The following is a 14,439-nucleotide window of genomic DNA, read 5'->3' on the forward strand; positions in this document are numbered from 1 at the left end:
CTGTTCTGTATAATGTACAGTGCCAAACAGAAAAAAAAGTGTGTATGAAACAGTGAGCATACAAGACAGCACATGCATTCAAGCAAGCAAATCAAATAATTATGAGATAAAGATATTATGTAAATGGTACTACAAAATAACAGTGTGATAAATATATGTTATTAACAAATAACAACAGCCACAGGCTATTCTAAGATAAACTTAGTGATTCTAAGTGTCTCACATAAATTTTCTTGCTAAGAATTTTACATTATTATAGAAAGCTGTAAAAAGTGACTGATGACAAATGAGTCTCATGCAACATGGACACTCTAAATGTTTTGCAAGCAATTCAAGTATCAAACTGAGATCTCAACAAGTACTTGGCACTCTTTCCATGTAAATAATGATGCAAAATTTGCGTTGTTTTAGCGTTTGTCATGTGAAGGTACAGTATTTACAGCATGACAAACATTAGGCCATGTTACTGTGCCTCTCCTTTGTGTAGCTATCAATTCCTGTTAAGAAAGAACGTTATCCTATGTATGAGACCCATGCTTAGCTTAATATCTCGCTGCTTTAAGAAAGCTACAGTCATTAAGCATGTAGCAAAATAATTACCCATTGGTGTATTGACAGATACCAGATTTCAATATCTAGAATCATTTACAAAATGTTAAGGGAGTACACAATTATTGAACACCCAATACAGGTGATTATGCACAGTAGGGAATAACTGTGGAATGATCCGTATGATGGTAAGTAAAAACATAAGCTTTACTAAGGATATGTCCATAAATCTATAGTTTCCATACTAGAAGCTACTTTATTCATAGTACACAGCACACTGCAAGTATATTTTGATGAACAATATTTCCATTCCTGAGCCAGAAAATGGTACTATTTCTCATGATGGCAATGGTACTCTCCATTAGGAAGAAGTCAGTTGAGACTTACTATCTAGATCTGAAGCAGATTATCTGATATGTCCTGTGCTGATTGAAGTGCACTGAGAACACAGCCCAGATAAACAATATACAGCAGCTTTATTAATAAATGCATCAACCGTAAAGTCCTCTTTGGAGAAAAGTTAATCACTTACAATAGTTTGTGAAGGTCCACAATCAGTACTGAAATGCAGAAGTCCGAAATTAGACTAAAGGCCTTAATGATGAAATAGAAAGGTCTCATATTCACATGGTTGCAGGACAAGATAGTGTTCAAGGTCCATTTGATGTACGAAGATAAGCTTGATGGCTGATACCCAAATCCTGGTCGTTTGCAATGCAGAGGCCAAGTCCTGGTCATGGTGGTGTGGTGGCTCTCCCAGTTGGTAGTGGCTAGCAAATGGCATGGCACAGTATGTAGCGAAAATTCCGAATGGGACATTGATTGAAGAACGGCGGGTGCAGTCAGCTTTTGACCCATAGCTCGGCGGAAGACTGGCTTGGAGTATTTTTTTTCTTTATTTTGATTTCATTCCCCTGCTCCGTATGGACAGGAGAAGGCTGGCAGCGGCACAATCCTCCGCTCTTCAGCCAAGTGGGACAGTCAATAAAAAGATGAAGACGGTACATATAGAGGGTAGAATAGAGGGGCAGGAAGACAGTGTCATCAGCATATACGAGGTGAACAAGGAGGGGGGGGGGGGAAGTTTGGGCATATCTGCAGTATACAGGAGATAGAGGAGAGGGGAAAGGACAGAGCATTGGGGCACACTGGCGGTGGGATAAAACATATGGGAGTTGGTATTGCCTGGATCGTAGTAGTGTTGCACCGCCCTAAATACCTAGGCTGCATAGAGGAGCCATTGCTGTCACTTGGCCCTGGGAAGCAAACAGGTCTGTTGGGTCAGTGACTTCTAGTAGCACTTGCACTGCTGCCTGGCGTGCGCCTGATTGAAGTTGTGTACTTTGCTTGTGTAAGCTCTTCACCCTTGGGCCGCACCCGCAATGTAGTTGCAGGTCGGCCAGGAGAATACTCGTACACCACTCTGTCCTAGAGAGATGCCGAAGTACTTGGCATGAGAGTATTAAGACGGCTGATGTACAGTAATTCACGTTTAACCTTCAAACAGGAATTCTGTCGAATATTTTCAGTTCACTTGTCTCTCCTATATAAAATGTTTCCTGTGAAGAGTACCACTGGAGTTGTTGGATATGATAAAATTGTGTTTCTACTTGCACATCTACAGTACTGAAAAACTACACAAAAGTTGCTATATTACTATTAGAGTTGGTCAAGCTCTACCAGCTATTACCTAGAAACTGTAAGCTGCCTTTTTTATTGTTTGTTATACGAATCAATGGCTTACATATACGGCATACGCACCTAATGCCACAAGATAGGGGCAGGTGGAAAACGACAGAGGACCTCCGTAATATATGACATGGTATGCACGAACTTACCATGTTGAATTGTTTTTCGTCGAATCCGACCAGAGTGAACATGGCATTTTCACACACATGTTCTTCGACGGTCGTCAGCTCACAGGCGACCTTCGCGAGGAATCGAAGGGCCTTGCTTTGCGGTAGAAACTCGTCATGCCCGAAGAGATGCATAAAGAACTGAAACAATCATACAAAAACGATAAGTATCCAAAGCAACTGTAACGGAGCTGTTTTAAAATTTCATGCATTTGAAAAAGAACCAAAACGATTTTGAGGTTATAGAAAAATACACTGTAAATAACAGCAACAAAACTTTTCGGTTAGTATTTAAAATCATAATAATACTAGTGATTATTTATTCGAATGTAATCAATAACTCAACTCAGCAAAGAACTTTAACAATTAATACCTGTTGTGTTGGCAATTGTGGAACTTCCCCTCCTCCCTCCATTCCCCCCCCCCCCCCCCCACCTGCCCACCACACCGCTCCTTTCCCAGGACAAATTTCTGCGTACACTCACACCCATCACCAAAAAGGAATGCAGTCAGTTCTTTTTACATAAAGCCACTTATTGAACGTTAAAGAAGGCAAACTGAGAACATGTTTTTAATTCGCAGACCAAGAGAAACAAAATTTATTAAACTGTCTTAATTTGCTGTGGCCCATTCAAAACAAAATAGACTGTAAGGCAGATTATCCAAGCCCTTTTATAAAAATACGACCCTGATGGGCCATAAACTTAGCCAAAAACAGGCACAGCTGGTGCGATATGTATTTACAGAAAAATTCATTGTTTAAATTTTGTAGGGAGGGTGTAGCTTACACGACTGTAGTGATTTACTTTTTACTGAGTGATTTACTTCTTTGACAGACCAGACCTGTGACTTTTGTCTGTCACCTGTCACTTCTTTCACCTCTGGAAATGTTTGTTAATGTGAAAAATGCGGAGTTACATCGCCGTTCAGAGTCGACGCTGAACTGCGTGTTTCCCGATAGCTCACTAACTAGTCAATTTAAAGGTCGGAGGAAGCCATCGGAAAACCACATTTAATTGGGCGATGCCTAGTAAAGTACTGTTCTGTTCAAAGGATGTGTTTTCAATTGGTGAAGACATATACACTGCGACATCATGCATCTGTGGACCTGAAACATTTTCATCTATACCTGCTGCTACACATGTACTATGTCAGCCACAGTTCGTTGTGCGGCGGAAAGTAAATAGTTGCGTTACCAGATCGTGTTAAGGGAATAAAGGACACGAAATTGCAAAATATTGACATAATGTAGAGTACAATGATAAGATAAGTGATCAAATATTGAGAGCTATAGTTTGACTGCACATTATTTTATTACTTTAGAAACTAAGTAACATACGTAGTACACATACTGATATTAATAAAGTGTTTGAAATTTTTACTTATATTCCACTGAGAAACTCACTTTATTCAATATCTCTGCTTACTTTACGATTTAGTAACCCATGTCACGGATTGCACTGCCCCTCCCGCCGAAAGTTCGAGTTCTCCCTCGGGCATGGGTGTGTTTGTTGTTCTTAGCATAAGTTAGTTTAAGCAGTGTGTAGGTCTAGGGACCAATGACCTCAGCAGTTTGGTCCCTTAGGAATTCACACATATTTATTCACAAATATCCAGACAAGTTGTTGTTGTTGTGGTGGTGGTCTTCAGTCCTGAGACTGGTTTGATGCAGCTCTCCAAGCTACTCTATCCTGTGCAAGCTTCTTCATGTCCCAGTACTTCCTGCAACCTACATCCTTCTGAATCTGCTTAGTGTATTCATCTCTTGGTCTCCCTCTACGATTTTTACCCTCTACGCTGCCCTCCCATACTAAATTGGTGATCCCTTGATGCCTCAGAACATGTCCTACCAACCGATCCCTTCTTCTTGTCAAGTTGTACCACAAACTCCTCTTCTCCCCAATTCTATTCAATACCTCCTCATTAGTTATGTGATCTACCCATCTAATCTTCAGCATTCTTCTGTAGCACCACATTTCGAAAGCTTCTGTTCTCTTCTTGTAAAAACTATTTAGCGTCCATGTTTCACTTCCATACATCGCTACACTCCATATAAATACTTTCAGAAACGACTTCCTGACATTTAAATGTATACTAGATGTTGACAAATTTCTCTTCTTCAGAAACGCTTTCCTTGCCATTGCCAGTCTACATTTTATATCCTTTCTACTTCGACCATCATCAGTTATTTTACTCCCCAAATAGCAAAACTCATTTACTACTTTAAGTGTCTCATTTCCTAATCTAATTCCCTCAGCATCACCCGACTTAATGCGACCACATTCCATTATCCTCGTTTTGCTTTTGTTGATGTTCATCTTATATCTTCCTTTCAAGACACTGTCCATTCCGTTCAACTGCTCTTCCAAGTCCTTTGCTGTCTCTGACAGAATTACAATGTCATCGGCGAACCTCAAAGTTTTGATTTCTTCTCCATGGATTTTAATACCTACTCCGAATTTTTCTTTTGTTTCCTTTACTGCTTGTTCAATATACAGATTGAATAACATCGGGGAGAGGCTACAACCCTGTTTCACTCCCTTACCAACCACTGCTTCCCTTTCATGCCCTCGACTCTTATAACAGGGATCTGGTTTCTGTACAAATTGTAAATAGCCTTTCGCTCCCTGTATTTTACCCCTGCCAACTTTAGAATTTGAAAGAGAGTATTCCAGTCAACATTGTCAAAAGCTTTCTCCAAGTCTACAAATGATAGAAACGTAGGTTTGCCTTTCCCTAATCTATTTTCTAAGATAAGTCGTTGGGTAAATATTGCCTCACGTGTTCCAACATTTCTACGGAATCCAAACTGATCTTCCCCGAGGTCGGGTTCTACCAGTTTTTCCATTCGTCTGTAAAGAATTAGTGTTAGTATTTTGTAGCTGTTGCTTATTAAACTGAGAGTTCGGAAATTTCACATCTGTCTACACCTGCCTTCTATGGGATTGGAATTATTATATTCTTCTTGAAGTCTGAGGGTATTTCGCCTGTCTCATACATCTTGCTCACCAGATGGTAGAGCTTTGTCAGCTCTGGCTCTCCCAAGGCCGTCAGTAGTTCCAATGGAATGTTGTCTACTCCTGGGGCCTTGTTTCGACTTAGGTCTTTTGTCAAACTCTTCACGCAGTATCATATCTCCCATTTCATCTTCATCTACATCCTCTTCCGTTTCCATAATATTGTCCTCAAGTACATCGCCCTTGTATAGACTCTCTATATATTCCTTCCACCTTTCTGCTTTCCCTTCTTTGCTTAGAACTGAGTTTCCATCTGAGCTCTTGATATTCATACAAGTGGCTCTCGTTTCTCCAAAGGTCTCTTTAATTTTCCTGTAGGCAGTACCTATCTTACCCCTAGTGAGATAAGCCTCTACATCCTTACATTTGTTCAAATGGTTCCAATGGCTCTGAGCACTATGGGACTCAACTGCTGAGGTCATTAGTCCCCTAGAACTTAGAACTAGTTAAACCTAACTAACCTAAGGACGTCACAAACAGCCATGCCCGAGGCAGGATTCGAACCTGCGTCCGTAGCGGTCTTGCGGTTCCAGACTGCAGCGCCTTTAACCGCACGGCCACTTCGGCCGGCGGGCCTTACATTTGTCCTCTAGCCATCTCTGCTTAGCCATTTTGCACTTCCTGTCGATCTCATTTTTGAGACGTTTGTATTCCCTTTTGCCTGCTTCAATTACTGCGTTTTTATATTTTCTCCTTTCATCAGTTAAATTAAATTTTTCCTTTGTTACCCAAGGATTTCTACGAGCGCTCGTCTTTACCTACTTGATCCTCTGCTGCCTTCACTACTTCATCCCTCAGGGCTACCCATTCTTCTTCTGCTGTATTTCTTTCAGCCATTCCTGTCAATTGTTCCATTATGCTCTCCCTGAAACTCTGTACAACCTTCGGTTTAGTCAATTTATTCAGGTCCCATCTCCTTAAATTCCCACCTTTTTGCAGTTTCTTCAGTTTTAATCGACAGTTCATAACCAATAGATTGTGGTCAGAGTCCACATCTGCCCCTGGAAATGTCTTACAACTTCAAACCTGGTTCCTAAATCTCTGTCTTACCATTATATAATCTATCTGATACCTTCTAGTATCGCCAGGGTTCTTCCAGGTATACAACCTTCTTTCATGATTCTTGAAGCAAGTGTTAGCTATGATTAAGTTACGCTCTGTGAAAAATTCTACCAGGTGGCTTCCTCTTTCATTTCTTAGCCCCAATCCATATTCACCTACTACGTTCTCTTCCTTTCCCTACTGTCGAATTCCGGTCACCCATGACTATTAAATTTTCGTCTCCCTTAACTACCTGAATAATTTCTTTTATCTCATTATACATTTCATCAATTTCTTCATCATCTGCAGAGCTAGTTGGCATATAAACTTGTGCTACTGTAGTAGGCGTGGGCTGCGTGTCTATCTTGGCCACAATAATGCGTTCACTATGCTGTTTGTAGTAGCTTACCCGCACTTCTATTTCTTTATTCATTATTAAACCTACTCCTGCATTACTCCTATTTGATTTTGTATTTATAACCCTGTATTCAACTGACCAAAAGTCTTGTTCCTCCTGCAACCGAACTTCACTAATTCCCACTATATCTAACTTTAACCTATCCATTTCCCTTTTTAAATTTTCTAACCTACCTGCCCGATTAAGGGATCTGACATTCCACGCTCTGATCCGTAGAACGCCAGTTTTCTTTCTCCTGATAACGACTTCCTCTTGAGTAGTCCCCGCCCGGAGATCCGAATGGGGGACTATTTTACCTCCGGAATATTTTACCCAAGAGGTCGCCATCATCATTTAACCATACAGTAAAGCTGCATGCCCTCGGGAAGAATTACGGCTGTAGTTTCCCCTTGCTTTCAGCCGTTCGCAGTACCAGCACTGCAAGGCCGTTTTAGTTAGTGTTACAAGGTCAGATCAGTCAATCATCCAGACTGTTGCCCCTGCAACTACTGAAGAGGCTGCTTACATTCCTATAATTGTACTTAAGTTTTCTGTTTCTTTCACTTGTCCACTGGCCAACAATTATATGAGAATCGCATTCAACAGATCAATGGGTAAAATTCCCTACTATTTTCATGAGGTCTGAATGACAAACTTTTCACTTTCTGGCACTTAAACATCTAACCTCGCTAGCAACACAAATTAAATTTTGAGAGGATGGTGTGTTTTGTTCCAAAAACAGATTACATAAGTGTGTACTATCATTGTTAGTAAAAACCGGAATGCAGCTACGAATATCATTTATACAAGCTTCAGAATTTAAATTAATCATTCAGAACACCCAAAATTTAAAAATAATAAACTCCAGGACTCCAAATATCACAAATTGACATAGCGTCTTGAATAAATTTAAGCGATTTTATGCGATCCTCAGAAATGTTATAATCGCGCAACGAGCACAAACGTCAAAGTCAGTGCAGCAAGACGAGGCGGCGGTTCCCCACTCAGCGAGATAAATTAGCTGACGGAACGTATACTGATAGCAATCGGAGAAACGTCTTGCTAACATACACAGTCTGGAGGCACAACGCTGTATTAAATCAGAATGGTAACTGGGAAAGTAAGTGCTAGTTAAAGATTGCTATTGCAGCTCGTATAACTCAGTCTCACGTGTCTTAGGCAGTCTTTAGAATTTAAGAGGAGCGGTCAATAAGTAATGCAACACATTTCTTTCTGAAAGCAGGATGGTTTTATTCAGGATTCCAATACTTCATACTATTGACCACTCTTTTCGCTACAAAATCATATTTTGCAGCGAAATATCGGTTCAGTGCAACGGCCTTGCGGCGCCTTACTGAGAGGCTCTGTATGCCCGCGTGGTAAACTCTACTGCTTGACGTCGGAGCCAATGGTTTGCTGCATCAATAAACGGCCTATCATACACGTACTGCTTCCCGCGGAGTACATCCTTCATTGACGAAACAAAGTTGGATGGTGCGAGATCCGAGCTGTTGGGCGGACGAGGAAGAACAGTCCAATGAAGTTTTGTGAACTCCTCTCTGGTGCGCAGTCCTGTATGGGGCCTTTCATTGTCATGGAGAAGGTGAGATTCGTTTGCATTTTTGTGAAAACGAACACACTGAAGTCGTTTCTTCAGATTCCTGAGCGTAGCACTGCAGGAATCTCAGCTGTGTGCACCCGGCCGGCACGGATGACAATGGACAGGTTTGCGAGACTTTGACAGCGCCTCGCCCAACGACTCACCGGGCTTTTGTTCACTGCTAGGTCTCCGTAGGCATTCTGCAAGGCCCTGCGGGTGTGTGCAATGCTCTGGTTTCCCGCCAAAAGAAACCAATGACAGCTCTGTGCTTGCAACGCACTTCCCTTATGGACGCCATTTTGGAGGCTTCGTATAGCGCTGCCACCTATCGGAACATCGTGAAACCATACAAGCTGAAGGGAGAATATTCCGTGACAACAAATTTCGCATTTTTCAAGCAAAACTGGCCGACAATAAAGGTGTTGGGTTACTCATTGAACGCCCCTTGTAGGTCAATCAAGATTTTTTTTTAAATTTTTGCTAGACGCCAAATATAAGGTTCAAATGAAGGGCATGTCCAGGATTTTCCGGACGTTGCGCGTCAGTATATTTCCCTTCCTCCCATTACACAACTCTCTTCTTAATAATTCCTATAGGCACCGGCTAAAAATGGCTCTGAGCCGTGGAAAAAATTGCTGTTTTGAAGAGCGCGCCGCAGCGCGTTGTGTGAAGCAGTCGCCCTCCGTTTCTGGCGGTGGCGCCGCTGTGGCAATCGCAGCTTTGATGTCTCCCTCTGGTGGAAAAGGGGAAAGGCTGCCTGTTCACGTGCGTTTGAGGGGCGCTAAAAGCTCGCCAGTCGGTCAGTTGGTCAGTCACTCGTCACCAGTTGCTGGTCTGTCTCTCGTTCGCATTTGTGCGGCAGTTAAGTATCTGTCTGTCGTTCGGAGTGCTAGTATGTCGGTCGTTTGGATCAAACTTTAAAGCCGGCAAAATTAGAGTCTTGCCACTCCGCCAGTAACAGAACTAAGCTAGTGGTCGCCCGGTCGGGGCTGAGTTCCTGCATCTGAGTCTGCGCGTTAGGCCGCCAGTCTGCTCGAGTTGCTCAGGCAACGGTCATTGGCGGTTGGATTGATCGGTTGGTCGGTCGCGCACTGAGACACGAGATGACTGGTCCGCCCTGATCGTCAGCGCATGTGAGGTCGCCACGTGAGTCCAGTGGGCCGCGGCGTATTGTGAGGAGTAGTGGCTTCGCGGCCGGCACGAGAGCAACAGGAGTCAACCCACGACATCCCTCTGGCCGGTGCGAGCTGCGAAGCCGTGAGACGGGAGATCGGCGCGCCTTCCTGCGTCCGTTGAAGCGGCTGGCAGGGGACGGTTCGGGATAGCGTTTTGAGGGTGCTGCGCCAGGTCTTCACCAGAAATCGCAGTTTATTAGAAGTTAAGTGATTGGAGATATGTTGTTTCATTTACTTGTTAAATTCTACTTGTTTTCTTGGTGAGGTCACCAGCCGTTTTGTTTTGGGGTCGTCCCACAATTCTTCTCCGTTCGCCCACCCGCGGGAAGGTGGTTATTTATGAATTGGGTGGTCTGTTTTCCCTTGTGGAGTAGGGGCGGGTTAGAGCAACCTGCGGTTCGGGTTGTTCGGTAATCTCCCTGTCAATCTGCCATACGTTAATAGCTGCCTCTGTCATGTTTGTAGGATTCGGTGTGTTAATGAATTTATTGCTTGAAGTGTAACGGCCGAATGCCTGAAATACGTTTTTATTTTGCCTATCATCTTGAGAGGCGGTATATGTGTAATGTAGAGCATGTTTGGGCGAACCTTGTATATTTTATGTAAGACTGCATTTCATGGGTTTTTATTTAAATGGCCATTTTAGTATATAAAGTTGCCACCCTTCCACCGTAAGACTTTTCTTAAGACTTTTCTTAGAAGTTAAAATCAAGTAGCACCTTCAGTGGCAAGTTAATCTTTTAATTTTAGTTCAAATGGTTCAAGTGGCTCTGAGCACTATGGGACGTTATTCTAAGGTCATCAGTTCCCTAGAACTTAGAACTACTTAAACCTAACTAACCTAAGGACATCACACACGTCCATGCCCGAGGCAGGATTCGAACCTGCGACCGTAGCGGTCGCGCGGTTCCAGACTGTAGCGCCTAGAACCGCTCGGCCACCCCGGCCGGCTTAATTTTAGTGTTTTGTACCATTTCTATCCCTCCTACGGGGTGCATAGTTTGTTTGCTTGTGTGAATTGTTGAAACTTTTACTTTAAGGTAATCTGATGTGCTGCAGATTTGCACCTGTGTAGTCTTTCAGAGGTTGTTGTGAGCGGTCGTGACTACGGCCGTGTCGAAAGGGAGCGGCAAGGTTCTCAGCCCGAAAGCTCATACACTCAAAAATTTGTTTCTTTCTGCCTCTGAATAAATTGTAACTTGATATTTAGAGGGTGCTTTCTGCTTATAATTTTAAATCTGTTTCTTAAAAAAAAGCTTTTAGGAATAAAATTCCCATTTGTTAAAAGCAATTTTATTTTGATTTTCTCAGTTACTCACTGGCAACTTCTTCCACGCTCACATAGTGTGATTAAATGTGTTAATGTTCTTGATGAATCCATAGTAAATATAGTAAATTCTTAAGAAAAAGTTTTGAAAGTAAATTCACGGTTCAATAAGGTTCAAATGAAGGGCATGTCCAGGATTTTCCGGACGTTGTGCGTCAGTATAATTCCGTTCCTCCCCTTACACACGTCTCTTCTTAATAATTCCTATAGGCACCGGCTAAAAATGGCTCCTCCACGTGTTTTAACTCCATCGATAGGCTAAAATTGTCACATACAGTCCTGACCCTGCACTGCAGTATAGTAAGAACCGAATTTAGTATCTGACAGCGATCCCAGATTTCCCGCCCGGCCGGAGTATTGATCTGGACGCGCTCCACGGGTACACGCCCGTCTGCCAGGCAGCACGCCCTCTGGCGGCGACGTGAAGGGCACAAGCAGTGTGCTCGGTGGGCGGGAACGCTGGCGCGACACCGCCAATAAATATCGCGGCCGACAGTGCTGTTTACTTTCAGTATTAATAAAAAACGAGGATAATGGAATGTAGTCAAATTAAATCGGGTGATGCTGAGGGAATTAGATTAGGAAATGAGACACTTAAAGTAGTAAAGGAGTTTTGCTATTTAGGGAGTAAAATAACTGATGATGGTCGAAGTAGAGAGGATATAAAATGTAGACTGGCAATGGCAAGGAAAGCCTTTCTAAAGAAGAGAAATTTGTAAACATCGAGTATAGATTTAAGTGTCAGGAAGTCGTTTCTGAAAGTATTTGTATGGAGTGTAGACATGTATGGAAGTGAAACATGGACGATAACTAGTTTGGACAAGAAGAGAATAGAAGCTTTCGAAATGTGGTGCTACAGAAGAATGCTGAAGATAAGGTGGGTAGATCACGTAACTAATGAGGAGGTATTGAATAGGATTGGGGAGAAGAGAAGTTTGTGGCACAACTTGACTAGAAGAAGAGATCGGTTGGTAGGACACGTTTTGAGGCATCAAGGGATCACAAATTTAGCATTGGAGGGCAGCGTGGAGGGTAAAAATCGTAGAGGGAGACCAAGAGATGAATACACTAAACAGATTCAGAAGGATGTAGGTTGCAGTAGGTACTGGGAGATGAAGAAGCTTGCACAGGATAGAGTAGCATGGAGAGCTGCATCAAACCAGTCTCAGGACTGAAGACCACAACAACAACAACAACAACATTAATAAAAATGGAAATTGTTACACCAGGAATCAGTAGTCATTTTTATCAAAGCTTGTGGAGATGTTCAACACATGGAACATGTTAAACGATTAAGCTTTCATTCCATTCGAAGGTGATGTTCCACCATCAACAACTCGAGATATGACTAGTGAGGTCAGATACAGTTTGCAGAAAATCGGGAGTAAAGAATTGTCACACGAAGTAGTCTTTTACGGCCGGTATTTACGATACTGCCGATGTTTGATTTATGGGTATGAGGCCTTTGTCCAAGCCATGACGTCACGAACAGCCCATTGCGTGGATACATTTGCCCCTGCCCATGTAGTTTTATGCAGCTGGCGATTCTATATCTGCCCTTCAAAAACCATGCACGAGATTTTTTTTTTATTATCTCGGTAGCTGCACGAAAACCGTTAATCCTATAGAAAATATGAGCAGATTTTTTTTTTTTTTTTGTAAGACATTTAATGTAGTTAAATTTTGTATTTGGATACGGTTTCGCTAGAGGCAGTAGTTCTCGAGTTATTAAAGACAAACCTAGAAAAGTAACATAGCTCCACTCCCACACTCAGTCCCTACCGGTAAGGATTTCTAGTATCTATTTCTGGATATTGTGGTCCAACGGCGCATTGCATTCGCCAAAGAATTCCCGTACAGAACATGAGTGGTGGCTAGTTACGTTTCTAACGGTATAATTCTGCGGACGCAATGTAAATAGTTTTTGTTTCTCTTTTATTCTACTTAATGATGTTTGATTGTTAGTACCATGGAGAATTATGAATCACCTAAAACTTGCACCGCAGATATTGCGGAAATGGAAAGTACTAATTATGTGCGGTTTTCACAGAATGGATTGGCAGTTAGGATTGGTATTGTTAGATAATAAATAGATTCTAATAATACTTAGAAAGTGTATTTATTGTGCCAACATACACCTTTTTAAACGGAACTTTAACAAGCTAAAAGTAGGGTACATTATAATGTCAGTGTTGTTTGTTGCAAGATTCTATGGGCTCTGAGCACTATGGGACTTAACTTCTGAGGTCATCAGTTCCCTAGAACTTAGCCGGCTGGAGTGGCCGTGCGGTTCTAGGCGCTACAGTCTGGAGCCGAGCGACCGCTCCGGTCGCAGGTTCGAATCCTGCCTCGGGCATGGATGTGTGTGATGTCCTTAGGTTAGTTAGGCTTAAGTAGTTCTAAGTTCTAGGTGACTGATGACCTCAGAAGTTAAGTCGCATAGTGCTCAGAGCCATTTCAACCCTAGAACTTAGAACTACTTAAACCTAACTAACCTAAGGACATCACACACATCCATGCCCGAGGCAGAATTCGAACCTGCGACCGTAGCGATCGCGCGGTTCCAGGCTGTAGCGCCTAGAACCGCTCGGCCACTCCGGCCGGCTGCAAGATTCAAGTGCTAGTCGTTTACGAGATACCGTATTTTGAAAAGTTCTCACACTGACACTTGTACAAAACGTGTGGTAGCACAAAAAAAGTGTATACACTACTTACGTGGATATCTGACCAGTATGGAGGCAATTGAGCATTGTAAGTTGTGTCCAAAACGACCACCGACAGCGGCAATACTCGCTTCCAGTCTGGCATGGAACTATTGCTAGCATTTCAGCATAGATGTCCGAGCAGACTGCAGTAACACGTCGTTGCATATCATCGAATGCAGTTGGCATGTCCTTGTAGGCAATGTCTTTCAGCTTTCCCAACAGAAAAAATTCTACAAGCGTTAAATTCGGGGAACGGTCGTTCAAGGAACAGGTCCCCTGCGTGCAATCCAACGATTTGGAAACAATTCGTCAAGACATGCTGTAGTAGTACTTCGTGCACTATGGACTGGACAGCCGTCATGTTGGTACCACAGGTTCCTCCTAGTCTGCAGAGGAACGTCTTCCAGCATCCGTGGAAGATGGTCTCTTAGGAGGGTGCGATACGTGTGCACGTTCAGAATCCGTCTATGAAACGCGGGCCTATGAGCTTCACCTGACAAAGCCAATAGTGATAGTCAACAAAGAGGGAGATGTGATAGCGGTGGAACCTCTGTCGGTGGAGAATGCATAGGGATTTACCTGACTCATGTCACTTCCTCGTGCGATTGCGTGGGAGCTAACGTGCGGATCATCTGCAAGAGCAGCAAGAACTTTAATTTCCCCCTCTTCTGTCACCACTTGTTTCCTTCTGTTACGTTGTCTTGGCGTTACACTATCACTTCCACGTAACTGGTTGAAGAAGTTGATAAACAATTACCGAGATGGTTGACGT

At 42.8% G+C, this 14,439-nt stretch overlaps 1 protein-coding gene across 1 annotated transcript in view; it reads right to left on the reverse strand.

The window, feature by feature from the left end:
* LOC126412169 (lipase 3-like) overlaps positions 1-14,439 on the reverse strand; it is a 195,260-nt gene that overhangs the window by 62,858 nt on the left and 117,963 nt on the right. The window contains exon 5 of the mRNA XM_050081646.1: positions 2,388-2,546. Within this exon, the coding sequence (XP_049937603.1) occupies positions 2,388-2,546 (159 nt within the window). The remainder of the gene's footprint in view (positions 1-2,387; positions 2,547-14,439) is intronic.

Source organism: Schistocerca serialis, chromosome 7 (assembly GCF_023864345.2).
Source record: "Schistocerca serialis cubense isolate TAMUIC-IGC-003099 chromosome 7, iqSchSeri2.2, whole genome shotgun sequence".
In the NCBI taxonomy this organism is placed as follows: Eukaryota; Metazoa; Arthropoda; class Insecta; order Orthoptera; family Acrididae; genus Schistocerca; species Schistocerca serialis.